Source organism: Bos grunniens, chromosome 8 (genome assembly GCF_055505025.1).
Source record: "Bos grunniens cultivar Pamir isolate PY7600 chromosome 8, Bosgru_T2T1.0, whole genome shotgun sequence".
In the NCBI taxonomy this organism is placed as follows: domain Eukaryota; kingdom Metazoa; phylum Chordata; class Mammalia; order Artiodactyla; family Bovidae; genus Bos; species Bos grunniens.
Window position 1 is genome coordinate 6,556,793 of NC_141172.1, and position 26,194 is coordinate 6,582,986.

General features: G+C 46.3%; 1 protein-coding gene and 1 long non-coding RNA gene across 5 annotated transcripts in view; both read right to left on the minus strand.

Moving 5' to 3' along the window:
* Positions 1–201: 201 nt before the first annotated feature.
* On the minus strand, positions 202–3,117 carry LOC147366606 (uncharacterized). 2 transcript variants are annotated; one of them, XR_015168865.1, is made up of 4 exons: positions 2,862–3,117; positions 2,701–2,773; positions 1,172–1,253; positions 202–430 (listed from the first exon to the last, which is right to left on the minus strand). It is a non-coding gene; the product is annotated as an uncharacterized LOC147366606 (long non-coding RNA). The 2 variants fall into 2 exon arrangements; XR_015168864.1 differs by having other exon boundaries at positions 1,072–1,253.
* Positions 3,118–13,551: 10,434 nt separating this feature from the next.
* Positions 13,552–26,194, minus strand: part of XKR6 (XK related 6) — a 309,158-nt gene continuing 296,515 nt past the window's right edge. For all 3 annotated transcript variants that reach the window (XM_086414222.1, XM_086414220.1, XM_086414221.1), the window contains one exon: positions 13,552–14,174. In XM_086414222.1, coding sequence (XP_086270348.1) covers positions 14,083–14,174 — 92 coding nt within the window. In that variant the 3' untranslated portion in view covers positions 13,552–14,082. The remainder of the gene's footprint in view (positions 14,175–26,194) is intronic.

Consider the following 26,194-nt stretch of genomic DNA (forward strand, 5'->3'; position numbering starts at 1 on the left):
GGCTGGGGAGCTCGGTTTTCTTCTCTGTGAAGTTGGGACCTGGGGAATGACAGTATCTGCCCTATAAGATTTGGGGCAGAGGGGAGGAAAGGATGGGGAGTTACATGGGTACAGGGCTTCAGTTTTGCACGCTCAGATTTTGGAGGTGGACGGTGATGACAGATGCACAGCCACGTGAATGCACTTAACACCACAGCATTGTACACTTGGAAACAGTGCATTTGCAAACTCTATGTTATATGCATTTTACAATTTAAAATAGTTTATAAAAACAAAAAATGGGGGGAGCTCGTTTCTACACGGTTCCTGGAAACATACCCCTAGGCTGTCTGCCGCCCAGGGGCAGGTGGGGACTGGTGTTCATTTCACAGCATTAGCTGGTGAGGGTCAGACGCTGGGCTTCAGTTTCCTCACCCCAAAACTGAAGTCACTGTGAGAAGTAAAAAATAAAGCAGATACAACTGTTAGACATGGAGGCCCAGCCTTAACTGGCTTCCCTGTTGGCTCAGTGGTAAAGAATCCGCCTACCAAAGCAGGAGTCAGAGATTCAATCCCTGGGTTGGAAAGATTCCCTGGAGGAGGAAATGACAACCCTTGCCTGGAGAATCCCCATGGACAGAGGAGCCTGGTGGGCTATAGTCCACAAGGTGGCAAAGAGTCAGACATGACTTAGCGACTAAACAACAAACAACAATCCAGCCTTGCTGCTGCTGCTGCTAAGTCGCTTCAGTCGTGTCCGACTCTAGCGACCCCATGGACTGCAGCCCACCAGGCTCCTCTGTCCATGGATTTTCCAGGCAAAAGTACTGGAGTGGGGTGCCACTGCCTTCTCCAAATCCAGCCTTAGTAAACAGTAATAGTTGCTGCTAGGGGAAGCTACCTGGGAATGGGGTTGACTCAGCAGCCAGGGACTGGCATCCCAGACTCAGCAGGGTGGTATCCAGATGCCCCCTCATTTCGGGGGCTGAAATGCGGCTTCCAGTGCAAAGCAAAGGGGCAGAAATTTTGCAGCAATGCCAACAAGAAGGGACAGAACTGTGGTCAGTTTCTCTGGAGGGGTTAAAAACTCACCAAGTTCCAATGGAGGGCAGGGCATGACATCTTGACTTGTTTTTGAAGCACGTATTTAGATTTCACAAGAGGCGTGGGATTGTAGCCAGAACACACTCACCATGGGACTTTCAACTCGTCTTCCCTCCGACCGATCCTTCCAGCTCCAGGCCTGAACTGATGTTTGTCAGTTGCTCTGAGTTCTTCCCAAATAGGCGTTAAACGAAGGGGGCAGGATTAGGCCCGGGGAACGTGGTCTCCACGGGCCGGAGGAGCACGCATCAGTGGCTGGCACTGCTCTCACCCTTCTCTCCTTCTCTGAGACAGCACTGCTCCCTGCTTCTCTAAAGCAGTATCCAGTTTCCTGATAGAAAAGCCTTCCTTCAATTTTTGAATGGCTGTCAGCAGCTGGCCACCTCCCAAACGGGAAAGTGAAAGTTGCTCAGTCATGTCTGACTCTTTGTGACCCCACGGACTATACAGTCCATGGAATTCTCCAGGCCATAATACTGGAGTGGGTAGCCTTCCCTTCTCCAGCGGATCTTCCTGACCCAGGAATCAAACCTGGGTCTCCTCCACTGGAGGCAGATTCTTCACCAGCGGAGCTACCAGAGAATCCCCCCCACACCGGGAGGTGGACAGCAAATTGTTTGAGATTTAAGACCCAGGCGGACCTATTATAATTAACACCTGGGGTGGATCATTTTTTAACATGTCCCTGTCCGTATACAACAGAATTACTTTTAGTAATAATCATATAATATTTCATTATTCAAATTTAGAACAGAGTTCAGGTATGAACTAAATTTTCACTTGCCAATAGAAAATATTAGATCTCACAGTTCCGTATTTTACTATTTAAAAATTGTTGTTGTTGTTGTTGAGATAGAATTGAATATAACTTTGTAGTCTGCGCTTCTCAGGTGGCGCAGTGGTGAAGAATCCTCCTGCGTCTGAGACACAAGAGACTGGGATTGGATCCCTGGCTCAGGAAGATTCCCCGGAGGAGGAAATGGCAACCTGTTCCCATATCCTTTCCTGGGAAATGCCATGGACAGAGGAGCCCGGCAGGCTGTAGGCCATGGGGTCACAGAGGGTTGGACAGCACACACAGCTATACTATGAGACAATCACCAGGATGAATTTAGCTACCATCCATTACCATGCATGGTTACCTTTTTTTTTTTTTTTCTTGTGAGGAGAACTTTTAAGATCTACTCTCTCAGCCACCTTCAAGCATACAAAACAGTATTATTAACTATAGTCACCATGTTATACCTTACAGGACTTGTTTATTTTATAGCTGGAACTGTTTTAAATTTTACAATCAAAACCTCCAAGTTTACGGTATCATGTAGAATGACAAAATAACTCAAGGCCATGCTTTTGTGCAATCCCTGTGTTATCATGGGTTATTTTGAATTGGCTATTAAAACAGGTGTTGGAAACAGTTACTGCTCAATAATTAAACCCCAAGCTCCGGGGGACATCCAGTGGTTAAGACTCTGTCCTTCTACTTCAGAGGGACCGAGTACCATCCCTGATCACCCAGGCGCATGGTGTGGCCAAAAAACAAAAAACAAAAGCCCGTCCGCCCTCCCTACCCCTCCCCCACAAGCTTTCAACCTTTCTGTATCAAATAGAACTTACCCTGGACTGAAAATGCATGAAGCTGAACCCACCGAGCAGGAACTTCAGCACAGCAGGGAGTTCTCTGGATAAACTTTCAGATAGAATACAGTCATTAACGGATAAAGAAGGAAATGTATCATGTTGAAGCTTACATATGTACTAATAAAGCACCATCTTACCTGCCAGAAGTTGTTTAGAACTTGAAACAATGAGAGATTTGTGTGTGTGTGTGTGTGGAAGGAGGAGGATTTTATCACTGACATTATTTGGAATTACTGGCACAGGGTGATCTAAAAAAAATGAAGTGATTTTAGTCTGTATTATTGTGTTGAATTCTCCACAGAGCATCCCTTGCTGCTTGTACCAGAAAAGGCTGCTCCCCAGCTTTTCCCTTTGCAGCTGATTTTAAAAGGCAGCCTCAGGGCTGTGAGATTGCACATCTGACTTAAATTAAATGAACAGTCTCCAGTTGAGCGCTTTTATTTTAGGTATAGGACCTCTCAGTGGGGGAGGGGAAATGAATGGAAAGTCACTACATCACATTTCTCAGATATCAGTGCTGAGGATTTTTAGAGCATGTTTTATAACTTGAGAATTTGGGAGCAAGACAGGACAGCAGTTTTTTCAAGCTGCAGGACAGTGTTTGGCACGCCCTCTGGTGGAAAGTTTGAAAATAGATCAGTTCAGTTGAGTTCAGTACTGTCGCTCAGTTGGGTCCAACTCTTTGCGACCCCGTGAATCGCAGCACGCCAGGCTTCCCTGTCCATCACTAACTCCCAGAATTCACTCAGACCCACGTCCATCAAGTCAGTGATGCCATCCAGCCATCTCATCCTCTGTCGTCCCCTTCTCCTCCTGCCCCCAATCCCTCCCAGCATCAGAGTCTTTTCCAATGAGTCAACTCTTTGCATGAGGTGGCCAAAGTACTGGAATTTCAGCTTTAGCATCATTCCTTCCAAAGAAATCCCAGGGCTGATCTCCTTCAGAATGGACTGGTTGGATCTCCTTGCAGTCCAAGGGACTCTCAAGAGTCTTCTCCAACATCACAGTTCAAAAGCAGCAATTCTTCGGCAGTCAGCTTTCTTCACAGTCCAACTCTCACATCCATACATGACCACAGGAAAAACCATAGCCTTGACTAGATGGACCTTTGTTGGCAAAGTAATGTCTCTGCTTTTCAATATGCTATCTAGGTTGGTCATAACTTTCCTTCCAAGGAGTAAGCGTCTTTTAATTTCATGGCTGCAGTCACCATCTGCAGTGATTTTGGAGCCCCAAATAATAAAGTCTGACACTGTTTCTACTGTTTCCCCATCTATTTCCCATGAAGTGATGGGACCAGATGCCATGATCTTCATTTTCTGAATGTTGAGTTTTAAGCCAACTTTTTAACTCTCCTCTTTCACCTTCATCAAGAGGCTTTTTAGTTCCTCTTCACTTTCTGCCATAGGGGTGGTGTCATCCTGTATAAATTTTAAAGTTAACAGCTTAAACCTGTTGCGAAAAGTAGACTCACTGGAAAAGACCCTGATGCTGGGAAAGATTGAAGGCAAAAGGAGAAGTGGGTGCAGAGGATGAGATGGTTAGATAGCATCACCGACTCAATGAACATGAATTTGCACAAACTCCAGGAGATAGTGGAGGACAGAAGAGCCTGTGGCAAAGAATCCAACAAGACTTAGCGACTGAACAATAATATCTTTACATTGCTTATTAAGTGCCCTGCTCTGGCTACAGCTTTTACCTCTATTATCTCCTCCTTACAACTGATTGTAAATTAGGCATCTGATTTCAATTTTACCAATTATAGAACTAATTCAGAGAGGCCATGCAAATTAACCACCACTAACACAGCTAACCGGAGAAGGCAATGGCACCCCACTCCAGTACTCTTGCCTGGAAAATCCCATGGACAGAGGAGCCTGGTAGGCTGCAGTCCATGGGGTCACTAAGAGTCGAACACGACTGAGCGACTTCACTTTCACTTTTCACTTTCGAGCATTGGAGAAGGAAATGGCAACCTACTCCAATATTCTTGCCTGGAGAATCCCAGGTACGAGGGAGCCTGGTGGGCTGCCGTCTATGGGGTCGCACAGAGTCGGACACGACTGAAGTGACTTAGCAGCAGCAGCAGCAACAACACAGCTAACAACTGGTAAACGTATGGTTGAAACTAGTTTTGTCTCATTCCAGAGCCTGAGCCCTTACCCACCACGGACTGACTTGCTACCACCTACACAACTGAGAGCCTGGGGCCTTGAAGAGTGCCTACCCCAAACCGTGCTTCTAAAACTATATACTTGCACAATTGTGGTCATTTTTGATGTTCACTTAAAGGTTGTGATTTGCTCTCAAAGAATCACTGTGGCTTGGCTTGTCTCTCTTTCCTTCTATTTTTGTTGCTTTTGTGTCTTAACATGTTCTGGCCAGTTCATGGCAATGGCCTTTTGTCCAGCAATAGGAACTCTCAGACTTTAAAGAACATTAGCAATATACCTCATCTCTGACGCCCTGGCCATCTTGGAGCCACAGAACTGAAGCAAGCTGGTTCTGGGAGTAGCTCGGGGTTATCCAATTTAGTGGATTCACAAGGTGGGCATCTTGAAAATCCATGGAGGGAGTTTTTGCTGTCATGTGATTGGAGATGCTGGAAGTTCAGGACACTGGATGTTTACCATGCCCAGGACAGGTCACTCAGGAAGAGTTTACCCAGGCCCCATGAGACTTTCCAGCATCCTGCCAGACATTGTGAGTTAGAACATCTGGTTCATCCAGTGATGGGATTTCAAGATTTGGGATGCCTTTTCTGTGATATTTCATCCCTTCCACATCCCATGTCACTACAAGGAATTATTTTGATGTTGTACTTACACATAAGGCCTGGATGATTTGCAAATCATCCTCCTTTCTTATTTTCCTCTGCAATTTATGATCTAGCTCAACATCTTATCCCTACTTAAGATATTTTCTTCTTTCTCCAGCCATGTTCAAATAAATCAGCTCTGTTAATACTTAGCACTAACTATTATCCCTTTGTCTAACTGTTCAGCTTTCTCATTCTCTGTCTTTCTAGGAAATGGCTCCTAATCTTTGATTTTTTTTTTTTTTTTTACCACTCTGCGAGGCCTGTAGGATTTTAGTTCTCTGACTAGAGGTTGAACCCAAGCCCTGGCAGTAAGAATGCCAAGTCCTAATCTCAAGACTGCCTGGGAATTATTATCTTTGACTTTTCTTAAATCTAAGCTTAGTCATTGTAAGTCAGGGCAATAAACCATTTCCTAATGTCTCACAATAGAGTTCTGTTTTAAAAATACAGTGTATTAATACAAACTTTGAGGTATAGGAAGGCCAACAGGCCCAGAGATGAATGCCATTGAATTGATTGTTACTCACAGTGCCCAAGAGGAGGGGCACAGCACGGCGTGGGGGAGGGGCACACAGGGAAGCATCAGGGTGGGCTAGTAGGCAGAGGAGCAAGGAGAAAATGAGGGCTAGTCTTCATCGTGGTTTCCATGGAAAAGCAACAAGTGAGTTAGGGGAAGCGGGCTTAGGATCTGGCCAGTGTGCATAATTTCAGTGGCTCTGGGCACAGGGCTGTCCCTAGAGCTCTGGTTCTGGTGTGATGGGGAGAAGGAAACCGTTATGTCTGTAGGTGGTTATAGCTATGATTTTCATTTTAGAACCACAAAGATGTTACCAATGTTTATTTCAAAACAGGAGGTAGGATCAAATGAGACTGGGAGCCACAGATGTTTTACAGATGAGGAAACCAAGGCCTGGGGACCCCAGGTGACTTTCCCACAGTGGGTTGTAAGAAATGCTGACTTCAGGCTCAATCTCCAGGATTCCTAGGGCTTTCTTTGGCATTAAACAGCCTTGACTGGGGCTTCCCTGGTGGCTCAGATGGTGAGTAATCCGCCTGCAATGCGGGAGACCTGGGTTTGATCCCTGGGTTGGGAAGATCCCCTAGAGGAAGGCATGGCAATCCACTCCAGTATTCTTGCCTGGAAAATCCCCATGACAGAGGAGCCTGTTGGGCTGCAGCCCATGGGGTCACAGAATCAGACATGACTGAGTGACTAAGCACACAGCACAGCCTCAACTAAAAGCTCTAAATAGACAGTGTGAACATGCTCTGCAGATGCCCTCAATGAGTACTGAAGATAACTCTCCAGTGTGAAGGCCAGCTCTAAAAGTTACAGCAAAAATGTGCCAAAATAAAGTCGGTATTTCATTTTTTATAATCCTGGGGAGACAGAGCACCTGTGTTCCATTGGCTGTATCCTCTCTGCCTTTCTCTCATTTCCTCTTCTTCTGTGTTGGTCGAATAGAAGCTGTGGTCCACTCTGCCTTTCTGACCATCTTAACAGTGGGACTTCTCCACAGTCTTTCCTGACCAGCCAACAGTGGGACCGTCATGGTCTCCCAAAGACTTCCCAGGTCTGTTGAAACCCTACACCAGTGCTTCTCACATTTTCCTGCCAATTGTCTGGGGAGCTGGTGAAAATGCAGAGCTGCTGTTTCTAACCTGTTCCTGGACAAGGCTGAGGCCCCTCACACGGGGTACACGTTCAGTAGAACAGGTCATTAAGATTCTAACGTGAGATCTGGGGGTAGTCCTCAAAGGCATCTGAAAAACTTTTGAAAAATATGGCTTTCCAGTCCCATTGGAGAGCTGTGCCATCATAATCTCTAAAGGCAGAGCATGGAGTAAGACTTTTGATTTTTACTTTTATTTTCTATTTTTTGGCCACACCAGGCAGCATGCATGAACTTAGTTCCTTGACTAGGGATCAAACCTGTGCCCTCTGCAGTGGGAACGCAGTGCCCCAACCACTGAACCACCAGGAAAGTCCAAGGAATAAAAATTTTGAGAAACTCTCCAGATCACTCTGATAACTAACCAGGTTTGGTAACCCTCTCCCCTCAATCACCACCCTAAAATGTTGACTTAACATTTATGGATACCATGCAGACACTGTAACAATCTGAACTTGGCTTTGGAAGTAAGCACCTTGCAGGCTGCTGCAAACCTAGAGAGACTGTGATGTATTTTCAGGTAGAATTTCAAGAACTGTATCTTCCCATGCAATTACAGGACCAAACCAGATGGGAAAACAGTCTAAAACAATCTTGTGATGTTAATACCTTTATCTGCATGTATTTATACATCTCTCGAGATGATCAAGGTATCTTGATCTATCTAAATCAAAACATTCACTGCATTAGAATTTAAAAATTAGGGCACTGATGTATATCTCACCAGAGACTCATATTTGCATAATTATGAGTGGCCTGCATTTTCTTGGCTCCATCTCTGTCTTAAAGTCTGGACATCATCCTGCCCTCTGCCCACTCTTATAGAGGGCAATTCTTTTTTTATTTTTTTCATTCAGCAAACATTTATTGGGTTCTTACTTATCTGACCACTATTGTAGTAGTCCTGGAGATTAATGATAAACGAGGCACAGCCCTGGCTATGCAGGGCTCAACAAACTACAGCCCAGGGGACACATCTAGCCTGATTTTGTAAATAAAGTTTCATTGGAACAAAGTCACACCCACTTATCTACATGTTTTTTATGGCTGTTTTAAAAAAAAAAAAAAAACTAGCTTTGCTGAGATATAGCCCACATACCACAAGATTCACCCTTTTAAACTTTACAATTCAGTGATTTTTCGTATGTTCAGAGTTGTGCGACTGTCAGAATTACTTAATTTTAGATCATTTTTGCCATCCTCAAAAGAAACTCCATGCTCTTCAGCAATCACCTACCCCTTCTCCATCCCACCAGCCCCTGGAAACCGCTCATAAACTTCATGCCTCTATTGATTTGCTTATTCTGGATGTTTTGTGTAAACTGAACCATAGAATATGCAGGCTTTTGTGCCTGGCTCTTTTTCACTTAGCATCATTTTCAAGGTTCATCCATGTGGCTCAAGTCAGCACCTCTTTGTATGGCTCTCTGGCGGCTTCTGTACTGTGTATTAGCAGAGTTACGTAGCTGGAACTGAGACTGTATGGCCAGCAAAGCCTAAAATATTTGCCAACATTGATTACATGTTATCAAAGAGTTTGTGACCCACGGTCTAAGGTAAGGGGAAAAAGGCATTTTAGAATCTTAGAGTTGGAGAAAAGTTTATCAGCCAGCAAGTGCCATGTCTCCCTGACTCTGGAATCTCTTCATTAGCACCCGTGCTGGGTATCTTAGTGTGTGGAAAGGACCTCTGATAGTCTTTTTTTTAATTTATTTTTTATAGGGGGGACGTTGGTTTATAACATTCTATAAGTTTTATGTGGAAAACATCATACTTTACTTCTGTGTACTCTACAGCTTGCTCACCACTAAATATCTAGTTTCTGTCCATCATGGAAGCAAATTCTTTTTTTTTTTTAATGTTTATTTATTTATTTGGCTGCACCGGGTCTTAGTTGCTGCATGTGGGATCTAGTTCCCTGACCAGGGGTTGAACCTGGGCCCTCTGCATTGGGAGCCCGAGGTCAGCCATTGTACCACCAGGGCAGTCCCATGGAGGGGACATAAAATAGTCTTTTCCCCCACCTCCAGAGAAGGTGGGAGAGGGAAGAAGGGAGATAAGAGTGGAGGATGCCCCCAAGTAAGAATGCTGCTATAGACTGAATGTTTGTGCTCCCCTAGAATTTGTATGTTGCAAGCCTAACTCCCAATGTAATTGGCAATGGGGGCCTCTGGGGTTGATTAGATCAGGAAGGGTGGAGCCGTTTTCCCTTCCTCAGCTTGAGAACACAGAGATAATGTGGCTATCTATGAGCCAGAAAGAGGTCCCTCACATCGAATTTGCTGGCACCATGATCTTGGAATCCCCAGCCTCCACAACAGTAAGAAATAAATTTCTGTAGTTTATAAGCCACCCCCTCTCTGGTATTTTATTACAGCAGCCTGAATGGACTAAGACAAATGCCCTTCTGAGCTACAGAAACCCTTAAAAAAATTTTTTTTCCAAAAGAGCACAGCAGAGAACCACAGTGATGGACTATGCCAGCTACAGACAGAATTTACCCAATCTGACAAAGAAATAATGCTGCGACCCAAATGGGTGGGTCCAGACAGGTTTCAGGCTGCTGAAAAAACTTTGGAAATGCCTCTGTGGTGGAGACAAGTCACTCCAAGGGCAGGGTCTTCCTTCCTGCCCAGCACACCATGTAGTCGTAAATGTACGATGTCTTCAGGCCCAAACTGCCCCAGAGAGATGCCCCTCCAATTTCAGATGATAAATGAGTATCTTGGGGTGGGAGGTAGGGGGTTGTTACACGCTCCAGGCAGCAGTTGCTCAGGACTTCCAGTAGCCAGTCCCGCGAGGGCTTGATCCCAGGCTGCACCCGGTGGGATGGGGTCTGCTTCATTCTCCCCGTCTCCCCAGCACCCAGCGTGGCACCTGGCTCCTGGCAGCTACTCAATGAGCACGTGACTGATGGACTCACTTGAAGGTGAAATGCTTTTTTAGATCCAGAAGTGCCTGTTGGGGTCTGTGTGCGGATTGGAAAAGAATGTCCAGACATGAGGCAGAATGAGAGAAGAATAAAGTTTATTAGAGAGGGAGACACTGTCAGAACAGTGGACTGGCTCAAGATAGAGCTGACTCCTTTTGTGGGCTAGTAGCCCACTCTAGTACTCTTGCCTGGAAAATCCCATGGATGGAGAAGCCTGATGGGCTGCAGTCCATGGGGTCGTGAAGAGTCAGACATGACTGAGCGACTTCAATTTCACTTTTCACTTTTCACTTTCATGCATTGGAGAAGGAAATGGCAACCCACTCCAGTGTTCTTGCCTGGAGAATCCCAGGGACGGGGGAGCCTGGTGGGCTGCCGTCTATGGGGTCACACAGAGTCGGACATGACTGAAGCGACTTAGCAGCAGCAGCCAGTTTTTGGAGAAGGCAATGGCTCCCTACTCCAGTACTCTTGCCTGGAAAATCCCATGGACGGAGGAGCCTGGTAGGCTGCTGTCAATGGGGTCACTAAGAGTTGGACATGACTGAGCAACTTCACTTTGACTTTTCACTTTCAGGCATTGGAGAAGGAAATGGCAACCCACTCCAGTATTCTTGCCTGGAGAATCCCGGGGATGGGGGAGCCTAGTGGGCTGCCATCTATGGGGTCGCACAGAGTTGGACACGACAGAAGTGACTTAGCAGCAGCAGCCAGTTTTTAGAGGCTCAAGAGAGAGAATATTCCTACTGGAAGGGTGGCATTATGTTACAGAGTGGGTAATGGGGTGGGCATTTTACCTAATATGAGGTCAGGGAACTGGCCGGTTTAGATCCCAAGGCTCACGGCAACAGTTGCTGTAGGGCTTGTTAATTCTGAAGGTTTTATCCTGTGGTATAAGATGCCACATTTTCTACATTTTTTCCTGAACTTTGATCCACGCATCCTTTAAACAGAACCTCTGAAGGCTTTGTGTCTGAGAGCCAACTCTTTGGAAAAGACCCTCATGCTGGGAAAGACTGAAGGCAAAAGAGGAAGGAGGCGGCAGCAGAGGATGAAATGGTTCAAGAGCATCACCGACTCAATGGACATGAGCAAACTCGGGGAGATAGTGGGGGACAGAGGAGACTGGCATGCCGCCGTCCATGGGGTTGCAGAGTCAGATAACACTTAGTGACCGAAGAACAACAAATCTGAGATCAGCTCCCACTGGCTGTGAGCTGCCCCAGGCAGTCTGGTCTGAAAATTCAACACCGAGTTAGGTCGGTGCTCCATGCTTCATATCCAAGAAGGTGAGGGGTGTTGAGGGGATCGGAGACACAGTTTTGAAGGACAAGGGCTTCCCAGGGCAGTGTTTACTGCAGATTCTGGGGCCTCCCTTCCTTGAAATGTCTTTCTATGCCCACTGAGAGCTTCACTATGCCTGGGAAGTGGGGATGGGCAGGGGAGGATCTTCTCTTCCTGAAAGTGCCATGGCGTGTGTGTGCTCCCAGGCATGGCGTCTATCCAGGGAGCGGCTGGTATGTGGGTCTGCCCTCCTCAACAAGTCACTCAGGGAGGAATGTGTTTATTTGAGTAAATGTTTCCTGCCCCCACTCCCCACCGGACAGAAAACCTCTTCTCAGCATGGAGAGTGCCAGGGGGCCAAGGCAGTGACCAAAGCTCTACTCTCTGAGGTCCAGAAGCCAAAGTGCTGCGGGGGGACCCAAGCCACGTGGGTTTCCTCTTCACTCCTCCCAGCTTGGGGCAGGGAGGATGAGAAAAGCCACTCCCAGTGCTGGGGGTGAGCGCTCCCTTCCTGTGGCACGGAAGGTCTTTGAGGGACCATGAGTCAAATCCACGGACAGAAATCTGGGGGCAGAGGTGATCAGACCAGACCCAGACCAGAGAAGAAGCTAAAGAGAGAGCAGGGACCCTGACTCACCTCTGGAGAAGTCTTCTTCTGATGAGCTCTCTTTATGGGTTAAGGCGAAGCTTGAGTCCCAGGGACCTGAGGGGAGGTGCCCCTGAAGGGCAGGTATAGTGTTACCAATTTAGAATGTTGGGAGGAGTCAGGGGAGGGAGTGGAGAGAGTGGGGGCGTGGAGGCTCTGGTGTGTGACACATCCCCACTTGATGGAACCTCACTCCCTCCCTCGGAGGAGTTCCACATGGGGCTACACTTCCGTGGGGAAGAAAGGGCTGATGGATGCCCTTCCAGCCATGTTCCTTTTTCCTCCCGGATGATGCTGTTAAAAAGTGGAACATGTCCAAACAAGCAGACACGAGTAGAGATGAACATTGTCATGAGGCTGGTGGAATACCCCATTGGTCAGATCTGCTTGGGACAGTTAAATCCAGACAAGCCCACAGGTGCCACTGTGTGGGATGCCCCCTCCCTCTCAGCCCAGGTTCTGCCTCTTTCCTTCCACCTACCCCCACCCTCCAGGAAAGAGCCCAGGATGAGGACTGCTGTGTCAGATGCTGCCCTGATCCTAGGACAACTGTAAGAACTGGTCATGGGACTTCTCTGGTGGCCCCTTCCACTGTAGGGGGCACGGGTTCAATCCCTTGTCTTAGAACTAAGATCCTGCATGCCACGCAGCAAGGCCAAAAAGTGAATAAAAATAAGTTTATGTAAGCAACTTTAAAAGATAAAGAAATAAAAAATTTTAAAAAGCACGTGTCCTATTGGAGCGATGAGAAACCTTTTTGCTGGTTGTCAGTGGGTTTCTGATGAAAGCAGCTTGTCCCAGGGATTCACTGGCAGAATTTCTAGCATAAAGTATTAGGGGGAAAGTGTTTCTTTGGAAAATACAACCTAGAACTTTTCTGTCTCTCCCCGCCCTCATCCCCAGTTCCTAAAATATTCATTTATTTATTTGGCCGCACTGGGTCTTAGTGTGGCATGTGGGATCTAGCTCCCTGACCAGGGATTGAACTCGGACCCCTGCACTGGGAGAGCCGAGTAGAAGCTACTGGATCACCATGGAGGTCCCACCCACCATGCCCAATTTTTAACACTGAGTTTTCTCTCTAGCTTCCGCGCCTTGCATCTACCTGGGATTTTCCCCTACGTGGCCCCTATCCTAACCTTTGGTTGCCAGCCTCCATTCAGATTCCAAGAGTCAGTAGTTTGGGGTCCAGGGTTTTTTTCCTACCTGAGTGGTATTGCGGGGGTGGGGTGGTGGTGTTAGGAGGCAGTGATGCCCAGAGGGCCCACCCACTTACCTCCTTAATTCCCCTGTCACCTCTCTTCCTCTTCTGGGGGCGGGGGTCACCAGCTGCTGCTGAGAAGCCTTTGGTCCAGTCAGAGGCCACTGAGGCTGACAGGGCTGCTAATAAGCACCCAGGATTTTCCACTCCGTGCTCCTCTGTCCCTCCCCCACCGTAAACAAAGGAAAAGGCACACGTACACACATGTTATTAAAATGAACTGTTTATATTATCTCAGTTGAGTCAATACATTATAATGTATTAAAATGGAAAGGTACAAAATTGAAATAAATACTTTCTGATTCATGTATAAATCTTTTTTTTTTTGTCAAGATGATTTTTATCGTCAGTACATGTCACAAGAAAACATTTAAAATGACACTGAAACAATCATTTAAATCATGGTGCATGGAGGAAAAAGGTAAAGAAAACAACTTTTGGCTTGTTTTGGCATGAGACTTTGATACAATTTGGGTTCCCCAAGACCATGTGAAGGGTGATAAAATAGAAATGCTCAAAACCGACTTAAAAAAATAAACAGGCTTTACAAAAACCCTTTTTTTTTTTTTTTTTTGATGAACCCAGCCACTTCTCTACATGGTCTGCACTTACAGAAGATACATTCAGTATTGTCCACGGGAAGACAGCAACTGCCTTTCGTTTTAAAGAGCTCGGTGGAGGGGCTGAAGGAATGTGCTGCTGCTGAAGGCAGGGAAGGTGTGCAGGAGAACGGAGAGTCTAGACAGTCTTCAGGAACGGCTCTGAGAATGAGGGGGGCTGGAGGGTCTCTGGAACAAGAGTTGGCGCAGAGAGAGGTGAGTTGTCCAGATCTGAAGCAGAGCAAATGTGCAGGGTGGAGACAGCGGTCAGTAGTGAACATTTGGGCAGAGGGCTGGGGGTGAGGGGTTCAGGGGGTGGGGGTCCTCCTGCCTGAGCAGTACTGGGTTTCCCCTCAGCCTGGGAACATTTCTATCTCAGCAAGAGGCTCACCCAGTGCTTTGGGGACAAGGCTGGGGACTCTTCAGGCACAGCAGCGTGGGGGAGACCAGGACAGGTGTGGGCTCAAAAATGAACACCACACAAAGGGCTTTCTCCTCTGGTTCTAATCGCTTGGTAGGTGGTTGTTAAGGCAATAAGGACTTTAGCAAACTAGAAATTAAGGGCAGCTAAATTCAGCCAGATGGAAGATAAATAAAAGGTGAGAAAGTGTTAGTCACTCAGTCGTGTCCAACTCTTTGGGACTCCATGGACTGTAGCCCACTAGGCTCCTCTGTCCATAGAATTCTCCAGGCAGAATACTGGAGTGGGTTGCCATATCCTTCTCCAGGGTATCTTCCCAACCTGGGGATTGAACCCAGGTCTCCTGCACTGCAGGTAGATTCTTTAACATCTGAGCCACAAGGGAAGCCCTAAGCAAAAGGCAAGGAGTCTCTTTCTCCTCGGCTACCTCCCTGCCCCAAGCATAGGAGACCTCAGCTCCCAAAGCTCCAAGCGTCCAGTGTGTGAAAGCCCAGGGTTTGCCCTTTGGAAGGCTCTGTGGACAAGGAGGCTCAGCTCTGGCTGGAGGCAACTTCTCTCCAGATTCTCTTTCCCGAGGACAGGCCATCCATGGTCACCCAGCCAGGGAGTGAAAAGTGGAAGCACCAAGGCTCATTGCAGAGTTAGGGCAAGTCCTTTGCTGTAGACTATCTGGCCCATCCCAGTGGCCTTGAACTCTGTGTGTCCTGGAAAGCAAGGCCTGATGCTCAAATGCCCCAGTGAGACCCATGCTCCGTTAGAGGGCAGGACTAGCCCTTCAGGGTTCAGGAATGTTCCCCCTACATCAGATGGAATGACAATTATGAAGTCCATCGGAGTTTGAGGTCCCGACAAGGGTTGTAAACTCATGGCTGGCTCCTTAGGGGTTTGAAGGAAGCTCCTTTGATCTGAACCCACTCACAGAGAAACTTACAGAAGACTGAACAAAACAGATGGAAGAACCTATTCCTTTGCCCTTGTTCTGGAGTGAAAGAAACAGACCTTGAAACACTGTGCAAAAGATAAACCTTAAGAGTTGCCTCCATTCTGGGCAGGCTGGCTGGCAAGATGCAGGATAATCTGACTGCGGAGGCTTAGAACTGAAGAACTGGCTCTCAAGACAGTTTCTAAAAGGTACAGCAACTCACTCCAGCAAATGCAAGCTCAGTAAAGAAGATAAAATCCCCTCCATCCTGTAGCACCAGGTTGCAGCCTAATACCAGAGCTCTCCATGAGATGCCTGGGGCCTGAAGATGTAATGGCATGGATATGGTGGCAATGATCTAATTACTCAGCCTCACCTCAAAAGGGGGCATTCATGGGGAAATGACGTGCAGAAGGAGAAATGCCAATTGCAATGGTCAGCTGTCTGGGGACCGGTGTCCTGCCTGACTTTTCTCTGGTGGAAGTCATACTATTTTGGTCCTAAGAAAAATGGGTGACATTTCTTCCAGGAATCCAAGGATTATAATGACAAATCCATAATAAAACCAATGTGATCTTGAGCTGTGGGGTGCCAGATGAAACAAGATTGGTCAAGAGTTGATTGCTGTTGAAGCCTACTGGGGGACTTCATTGGACAATTTGATTTTCGTTTGTATTTAAATATATGTTTTGATTCTATTCACAGTATAAAACAAGGCCCCTTGGAAGTTCTCTAACTTAACCTCTCATTTTACAGAGAGAACCCAGTGTCCAGAAACACACGGGGTGTTCATGCAGCATTAAGATATATTGGTTGGACATTTAGATTGTTTCCATGTCTTGGCTATTGTAAATAGTGTTGCAGTGAACACTGGGGTGCATGGATCTGTTTGAATGATGGTTTTCTCCGGGTGTTATGTGCAGGAGTGGGATTGTTGGGTCATATGGCAACTCTATTTTTAGTTTGTTAAGATACCGTTATGCTGTTCTCCATAGTGGCTTTGCACCAACAGTTTAAAGAAATCCAAAAATGCGGGGATATATGTGTCTGCATGGCTGATTCACTTTGCTGGACAGCAGAAAATAATACAACACTGGAAAGCAATTATACTCCATTAAACTTTTTTTAAAGATATATTGATTGCATTAACATCCTTAAATCAATGTCACGTTCTTCAGCTCTGCTGTTACCATGTTGAAAAGCAGGTGGGTGTGTTTTTTTAATTTAAATCCTGCCTATTAGTCTTAAGAGCCATAACTGCCAGGTACCCTTCTCCCATAAAGCCGTTAGAGGGCGTGTTCTTTGAAGGCTCTTTTCAGGCCCAGCATTTCTAAGGCACTCGCTCTCCCCTAAGGTTTCTTTTTTTTCCTCTAAGCTTTCAAGTAGCCACTTGAACACTTGTCTAAGGGACAAGCAGCTGCTGTGGCTGCTTCGTCTCAGAGGAGCCACCACCAGGATGGACACTGAATGTCCTTCCTGAACCCCTGGCTGTGTGCAGTTTTCTCTGGAGCCTGATAGAGGGCCTGGTGGGGGAAGGGGGTGTCACATTTCTGACCAGGGTAGGGGTGTCAAAGGCTGGCATGGCAGCCCCTGAAAAGAATAGATCCCATCAAAAGTCTTCAGCTCAGGTTCCTCGATCTCTTTAGAGAAACGGCACTGTAATCTAATTGGAATCAAAGATATGAATCCATTTGATAAGAAAAAGACTTGTAAGAACTAGAGGCTAAGAGGGAGGCTGAACACTGGACTTTCCTCACAGTGACGACACAAGTAGGGAATCAAGGGGCCTTGGTAGCAAGTCATAGACTTTAGCTTGAAAATTAAAATAAAAATGTTCTATGTACGTCCTTGTAAGCTTATGAGGACACAGCTCAAGGAGTGTTTTCCCAAAGGAGAACAAGCCAAGTAAAACAGGCAGCTCCAAGGTCCCAAAAGGAGGAAGGTGAGGTGGGAAGTCCTGTACCATTTTTAGAAGAAGGACACCCAGGAAAGTTCTGGGTCCACCATTTTACACAAGGGAACCACGCTTTGGATTCTGGGGGTTCAGTTGAGATAAAAGTTAGCAGAGAGGTGCATAATGGAAAGAAGAAAACAAGAGATTTATAGTAAGAATTATGAATACTTGCCTGGATGAAAAACCGTGGCTTCCTGAAACAGCTAAAAGAAACAACGGCATGTTCTAGGGAGATGAGATGCTATGGGTGTGGAAGACCTCCAGGAAAGCTGACATGGCTGAAGGAAAGATGGGGTGACCGGGTGGGTGCACAGACCACTCCCATTATTTAGAAAAATCTGTTCTGGCAAGAAACTTAGTAAATTTATAGATTGCAATTCTGCTATTTCTTACTCTCACTGTTCCTCCTCGTCCTTCAAAATATAGGTAAACAAGACATCAGCTCATTTTTTATTCCAAACCCTACACTCTTAACTTTGTTTACAGACAGCCCGGTTTGGAGAAGGGCTTTGTGTCTATGTCTGTTGTTCATATTGACTGCAGCAACGGAGAAAACAGACTTTTTTTTCTCTTCCCCAGAAACTTACATAAAACATGGTGATTTGGGAAGTATCATCTGAATTTCACAAATTAAAAGAAGGTCTCTGAGCTACCGGTTACAGTCAGGAGAGGGGAAAGGAGCATTGTGGTTGGGGACCTGATGCAAATTTATAGCTGTTTCTTTGGGAAAATTACTTCCTGTCTCCGGACTTGAGTTTCCTCATTCGCCACTGTGTAGTCTACCTTGACTCTGAGGAAATATAGCAAGTGCCCCTCAAACCTAATTTTAAAAAGTCAATATATTTTGAAAAACATCCGCGGCAGTGGTCAGTAATGAGCTCAGTGCCCATGGTCACGAATGTCCAGCAGGATGGACAAGACGAGAGACTGAGCTCTTAGGTTTCCTCTCTGCAGAGCGGGAGCAGCAGCAAGTACCTGTGTCCACCTCACCGGCTGTCAGAGCTGACATTTCACTGCAAAGCCAAGAAGCCTGAAGACCTCAGAGGACCAGCTGTGTCTCTGGGTTTGAGGAGGAAGGAAAGGCCCATCTGGAGACAGGTCCACAAAACCAAACATGCTGGAAATACTGGGGCTTCTAATAGCAATGTTGGTTGCACAACAATGCTGTGCATGTTGGTTCCTAGCAGTGGGGGTGAGAAGATACAGCACAGGAAAGTCCTTGTGTTCCCTGGGGAAAAGCAAGCCCGTGATTCTGACTTGAGCAGAGGAAACACAGGATTCCAGGGGAGAGAAAGTCAATTCCATTTGCCAGAGACATTTCCTCCCAGTCCCACCTCCTTCCAAGCTGGGCAGGAGCCCCCTCAAGGAAGAGAAGATTCTAGAAGCCAGGGTAATGTCAGACCAGTGGCTCGTACCCTTTAAGACATGACACATCTTTTCCCTGAGCAAGCCCGGGTGTCCTGAGAAGGGCAGGGAGGCTGCCAGCACGGCCACCAGACTCCCTGCAGCTCCGTCTCTTATGACCCACTCTTGCTTTAAGTGCACTGAAGATGCAGGAAGGTATAGTTGCCTCCCGCCCCCCACCCAAAACTTGTCCTCATCTTACATCTGGGGAAACTGAGGCACAGGAAGGACAAACAGTTTTCCTGCAGCTCTTATACTGATCTAGTCACACACCTGGGAGGAAAACCCTGGGTCTCTCTCTCTGAGTCTTTTGCTATCTTCCATTGCCTTTCTGCTTAATTCGCATTTAAAGTCTATCTGCTTGTCTATCTATAATATATGTACTATTATGTATAAAATATAAATAATTTGTAGATTTCTGTCTAACTCCCTGACCTTTTCTCCTCCTTTTTACATAACTAGGTTTAGCGGGGGAGGGGTGGGGAGGCGGTGGAAATTGACGTTCCATGGCGAGGGAAAACCGCAGTACTGCTCAGAGGAACAGCCTTCTAGAATGAGGGATGACAGCCTTTGTCTATGGGGTTGGGGGGGGGTTGCTTCAGGTCTGGACTGAACAGCAAATCAAAGGGAACACAACTCAGCAGAAATCGACAATGGAGACATCTGTGCCAGACGACATGAACTTCCACAACCTGGTTTTAAGGAACAGTAAATACAATAGAGAGAGATAGATACACTATGCAGAATCTTGAGTCATAAAACAAGTTATAAATAGAATTATGCTAAATTAAAGACGGACATCGTAGGGAATAGTCTGGTCAACAACCAATCACCATTAGAATCAAAAAGTAAACCGGCCTTTTCACTGAGTACCTCCACAACGTTTCTCAATGCACTAAGTACATTTTAACCATGCAAAAATACACAAACATCTTAACTAGGTTGTTTTTTTTTTTTTTGTAAAAAAAATCAAACACCAACATTATGCATTTTTTTTTGTTAATTATATTGGTTAAAGTAACAGCCAGTGGCTGCCAAGTATCAGATACATCATATACATAGTTTTATACAGAATCTGGACAACACAACAGTACACATCAGAGAGAAAGAGAGAAAAAGAGAAAGAGATTATTTGTTCCTTTGTGGGTTTGTTGTTGTTGTTCAGTAAAAAAAATAAAGTAAGATATGAGAAGCAATGCTAAGAAGGAAAACACTTCAACAAGTTAGGAATACATAGGGAGAATTGCTCATAGAAGTACAGGAGGAAAGGAGTTCATAGTTAGGTCTGTGTCTAGAATTTTCTTCACTAAGAAGCAAAAGAGCACAACAGGTGTATTGGTTTGGAAAAGCAGAAAGAGCAATTAACATCATGCTGTCCGGTTTCCAGCACGTTTCCAGCAAGGAGAAAAAAAAAACCATAATCACAAATTAATTTCACAAGTTTTGTTTTCAAAAATGTCCTCCCTTACCCAGGAAGCTGGGTAGTACAGGGGTGGGGGGAGCTCAGTTTTGAGAGTCCTTGGCAAAGGTTTGGCCAAAACAGTTGGCCTTAGATTAGTTGGAGATATGAGCTGTCTGTGGGAATTCACGCAATGGAATGCGACGTCGGCTCACTGGGTCCCCAGGCTCCCTGTGCCAGCCGGTGATCTGGCCGAGGGAGCACTCAACCCCCAGACAGGTCTGCTAGCCAGGCCCCAGTCCTGCCCCTGAAACATTTGGCATCAACACAATCCTAAGAATTCAACCTGGAAAGAAACAAGACCTTGAACACAAACTATGGAAGCACTACCATGGTCACGGTGAGATACAAAAATGTGAGAATTCAGATGTAATCAAAAATACAAAATCAGTTTTGAGAAGATTTGCTTTTTGTTTTGTTTTGAAACCATTACAGTGCAAGGTTTTTCAAATTACAGTAAAAGTTATGTGTCTGCTTACAGTAACTAGAGTAAGTAGCTGATTTTACTCTGCTGGAATCAGAGGTCCCTGATAAGTGAGGATGCACCAGTCTGAAAGCAACCCAGCACGAGAAATAGATGTCTCAACAGAAACACAGGTCATGACGATGGTCTTCATCCCTTTGAACAGTAACAAAAGATGGTGTCCTTTGAACCACTCATTAGCATGAGTGTCTTCTTCTGTTGAAAATAATAATAATAATAAATGGATGGTATGAAAATTCCAACCAGAAAAGGACTGGAAATCTGGGGCTGAAGGGTAGAGCATCTGAAGGGAGTTTCTCACGTCACTGAGCTTTCCCATCATACTTAAAAAGAACTGGTTTAGCACGAGCCTCTTTGGGCACTGCTGCTTTGTGCTTTGGCCTTCCGTCCCAGGCTATTGGAAGAGGAGGAAGCACCACCTCAGGGGGTCAAAGGAAACCGTGATGGAGGTCACGCCCTTGTGCCATCAAGAATCGCCCCCCTAGGAAAGGACCATGGAACTGCTAAGCAAGGGCTGGGGTGGGGGTGGGCAGGCAGGGACCAAGGAGCCCTTGTCTGGCCAAAGGGATGGCCTCTGTCAAGCTCAGTCTCAGAGCCTCAGGTTCTGGGAAGGATGCAGAGGAAAGAGTCAAGAACCACACATCACACCTGAAAGGAAGAGCCACCCAGGGGGTGAAATGAAGTGACAAGTGACAGCCTTCATGCTCATGCTGAGGGACGGAGAAGAGGGAAGGGTGACGAGGAATCACGTGCTTCCATTCTAGAGCTGACAGTCAGGATGGGTCAGGGGGAGGAAGGTGCCCTGGAGAGCCTCCAAGAGCCCTTATCTCTGTCCCAAGAGGCGGGGGTAGGCGCTGGCAGCTGCGGGCACGGACCTCAGGCCAGGAGACTGCAAGCCCCTCTCCCTCCCACCCCTCTCAAGCCTCACCCTGAGTTCTTCCTAACTCAGTGGAGCAAACTCTCCCCAGGTCTGTTGAAATTAAAAGGGGATAATTTTCGACAGCCTCGGCAGGATCAGGGCCTGGGATCTGCCTGTCCTACGTACGGGGTTAGTAGCCCCATCTCCCATCCCCCTGGGACGTGCCTGGGTGGTGGGATCCACCTGCCTCCTGTGAATGACCTGTGTAGGTGAGTGACCCCTTTACTCACACCTACACCTTGTGAAAAAGAAGAAACACACATTCCTCCATTCTGTTAGAAAGCTTCCTACCTTTGATACAGAATGTGAGGCGCCCAGGAAGAACGCAATTATTGGTTGTAATCTGTGCCCGAGAGGAACTTTGGGCACATTTTGCTACATTCCTCGAGATGAAAAGACAGTTCTGTCAGACCCTGCAGGCTCAGCGCCCCCACACCACACTGGCTGTGCTCCCCGGGGGGCGGTGGAGCACCATGTTCAGCCAAAGCATGAGGCTTCCCCTAGCACGCGTCCCTGGCTTGTTCTTACCCCAGGGGCTGTGGAATCAGGCAGAACCTGTGTGTGCATCCCTTGCTTTTGGCACAGGGTGCTCACAGGTCCTCATTGCTTTGGCTATAAGAGACCCTGCACTTCCTAGGTTCCCCAATCCCGTTTCCTACCCAGCCTTCCCTGGGGGGGGGTAGTTAGGGGCCCAACCTGACCTATTATAGCAAAGCAGTTGCCCTAGAAACATTCTTTGCGTTCTTCCCCCAGCTCTGAAAGGCCTGGCCCTCTGGGGCACAGTAGTGGTGGGACTCCAAACAAGCTGCCTGCTCACACCTCTGGGTGCCACTGAGGGGCTGGTCACTTCCAAGCCAACTTAGATCTACAGGGACCGCAGACTGCAGGTCTCCCCTCCAAAGGAGGATTTTTTAAAGGCGCAAGCTGTTTTGCCTGAATGGCCTCAGCCAATGCCCCTGTTCGAGATGAACCCTGAAAGGCCTGCCCAGCTAGATCTACTCTTGCCAAATGCTGTGTCTCTGATCTGGCAGTTGGTCATTAAAGTATCATTTAAGGATGGTTGATCACAAGTGTACTTACGCGAGTGAAGGGACAGGATAGACTTAGGGAATGAAATGATAGATAGTGTGGCTTAAATGCTGAAGAAATGCTCCAAGATTTCTCTGGGCTGAGTTCCTGTTGCCAAACTCAGGCAAATGTGAAGCCTGGTGAAAATTTCCAGAACTGGGCTGCGATAACCCATTTTCAGTTCCAGAGACTGTTTAACACTGTTGACCATGAATTGTGGAGCTGCGCTGGCTGAAAGAGATTCCCAGGAATGCGGCCGCAGAGAACAGGCACAGTCAGCCCAGGGACACTGGTGGGGGAAGTGGGTCTGGTCAATAGTCTCTGTGCGTTCAATACAGCTGATTCTCCTCTCGTGACTAGCAGATGCTCTGGTCTGGTCTTTCCCCCAATACACTTAACCTGCTTAACATCAACAAGAGAGGGATTGGGAGACGCAGAATGTTTTTACCTTCAAGATATATGTTTTGAGTATGTTTATAAAGATGGTGGAAATTTGACTTCCTCTTCTGAGCAAGAGAAAAATAGAGCTGAATGATTCAGGAGATGTTTACCTTCCATTTAAGGACGATCTCCCGGTTCTTATGCTCACAAACGTGAGGATGAGTTTAAAAGGAGAAGCTAAGATATTTTTTCTCCTGGTTTTTATTTTTTTTAAGAAGTTCACAGTCTGGAGACAATGAGCTTCATAGACATTTGTTGAGTGAGTTTGTGTGTTGATAACAGAATTCTGGGTTGAGAAGGGACCTTAGGAAGTGTTGCTTTCATTTTGCAGGAAAGAAATTGTACTTCAGCTAGTTCAGTGGATTGGTGGTGATTCCAGCTGCCTTGCTACTGCAAATGGATTGTGTGGAGGTGGGACCCTGTTTGGAAGGAAGGTGGGGCTGGAGGCAGCGCTCCTTGGCTGTGTGATGGAACAGCACAGTTTCCTAAACAATCTGCGTTTCTACCACGGAAGTCCCTCCAGCCTGCTCTCACTCAGCCATGCTTAGAGCAAAGCGCTGGATATAACAACTGGCAGACTTACAGTGGTCCAGTTTGCTGAACTGAACTAGGAGATTAGGAAATTAAAAATAACTTTTAAAACCCTCTATTCCTCATCACTGTTAAACAATGAGGACTTTAAAAAAAAAAAAAAACCACCACCTATTGAATAATCTGTAGCTTTGAAATGAACTTACTTGGAGGTTAACATGTTTAGAGATGGGCATCTGGTTAGTGGTGACTGCAATAGATGTGCTATACCTGTACTTTAAAAACTCTTTTGATTATGCACCTCAAGATAAATATCAGCATTTATCATGAGAACAGAACAGTGTACCCAAAAGAATCAGTGTTAAAAGGAATGAAATACAAATTCACCATTGGCCTAAAGGGGCATCATAAGAGTGAATGTCTTGTGGGGATCAGCCCAGGGGTTTGTATTTCATAGGAAACCTTGAAGGTTAGCTGGCTGTGTCATGCCATTGTGCCTCCTTTTCCCCTTGTCTCTTCCTAAGATGACAGCCTTCTCTCTTGTTCTCTACAACCCACGCACACATTCGTAGCACACTGCTGAACCCATACTCTGTAAACCCGTAAACCCAGGATGGAGATATGAAGAAATGATGGCTAAGAATAATAGCTCAGGGGGATGGGGTAGATATGTTGAGTTTTTGGTCTTTCATCTCCTGCAGGTAAAGAGGTCTGCTATGGACTAAACATTTGTGCCCCCTGCCCCTGTCTCATGCCCAAATTCCATATGTTGAAACCCTAATTCCCAATGTGATGGTATTTGGAGGTAGAGCCCTTGACAGATAATCATATTTAGATGAGATCATGAGGGTGGGGCCCCTATGAATGAGATTAGTGCCCTTATAAGAAGAATGGACCAGAGCTGTCTCTGCCACATGAGGACATGCCTATCCCTTCTCTAAGGGATCTTCCTGACCCAGGAATCTGACCAGGGTCTCCTGCATTGCAGGCAGATTCTTTACCAACTGAGATATTAGGGAAGGACAGCAAGGAAGCAGCCACCTGCAAACTAGGAGGAGATCTCTCACTGGACACCAAACCTATGACATCTTGATCTCAGACTTCCCAGCCTCCAGAACTAAGAGAAATCGATGTGTGTTTCTAAGTCCCCCAGCTTATGTTACTTTGTTATAGAAGCCAAATCTAAGACAGAGTCCTTTCCTAAATTCCTTATCTGCATCCCGTTTCAGTCTCCAGATCAAGGCTAACACGACTGCAGGTGAAGCAACTTGTTTTCTTTCTAAAGCAATCTATCTTAGAGGAAGAGGAGTCTTCGCTTTACTCTTCTTGATTTGTCTCTTCTTTCTGGTCAAGCCATTTTCCCTAAGACAGCACTGCTTTAGAGAAGCGCTCCTGGTGATCTTGCAAGAGGTATCTGCTAAAAGTGGTAGTCAAGGGAACCAATATATTGGTGTCCACTGGGGGCTACTTTTTAGGGAGAGGAGAAGAAGAGTAGGGGACACATTGTGTTAAGGTCCTAAATCCAAGGTGTGCCACCCACTAGGGGTGCTCTGCAATCTTTCAGAAAGACCACTGGAGGCAAAGAGCTGACAACACCATCATCTTCTCTCCCTTAGAGCTCAAAGAGCTGTATCTGGACCCATCACTTTAAGGCTTACCCTTCAGCACTTGATGTACAGGTTCTAGTTCTCTGTCCAGACTATTAATTACTTGAGGACAAATTCTACTCCCATGCCTGGGCTATTTTCTAGCTGAAGGATGACTGAGTAAATAAGGAGACTAAGTTATGAATGAACAGACTGGCCTTGAGTCAAGAATCCTGAGCCCTTGGCTCTCAGGGAAGGGGCTCTCCTTCTTATCAGGAGAGACTGCTTCAGTTTTGACCTGAGACAAAGCAGAGTTAGAACCAGTGTTCTCCAAGGTCTGTGGGGCAGTCTGTCTGGAGGCAGCAACTCTTGTTGAATACAGAGGGTTTCTTTTCCATATGTTGACTCAAGCTGATAACTGAGGGCCCCCTGCTCTTAGTCCATTTCACTATGAGTTGTTTATACACAAGTCAAGCCATTCAGTCTGCTACAGGCTGAGATAAATGTCCCATCATAGGTGGACCCTCAGAGTTCTATTAGGCAGCAGGAAGAAAAGAAAGGTAAGATATTCCCACCAATTTACATGAGGGGTGCATGGCCATTCAGTCAAGACACCCGAGCCCACATGGTGGTTTGTCTTTCATTAATCAAGGGAAGTTGGGCAAATGATTCAAACCCCAATGTCTCTTTCCTCCTCTGTAAATTAAGGATCTACATTAAATTCCCCTAGATAATAAGATCATGATTAACATATTCTTAAAGATGATTTGTGCAAAACAGCAGCCCACCTTTTCTGAAAGGATACTGGACTGATATGGTTAGGGATGCAGGTGGTCATCACCCTTCCCATTATGAAAAGATTCCAGGCCATGGATTGGCAGCAAAGACTTATTTTATGGAGGTTAAAGAGAGAATGACTAATAAACCAGACAGACCTATACTCTGTAAACCCATACAATCAGGGGATTCCAATGAGAGGACCGAGCCTGTTTATTCTATTATCAGGGTCTAATGTTCAGAACAGCCACCCATGCATGTCGACTTAGACATGCTGAGATTCTG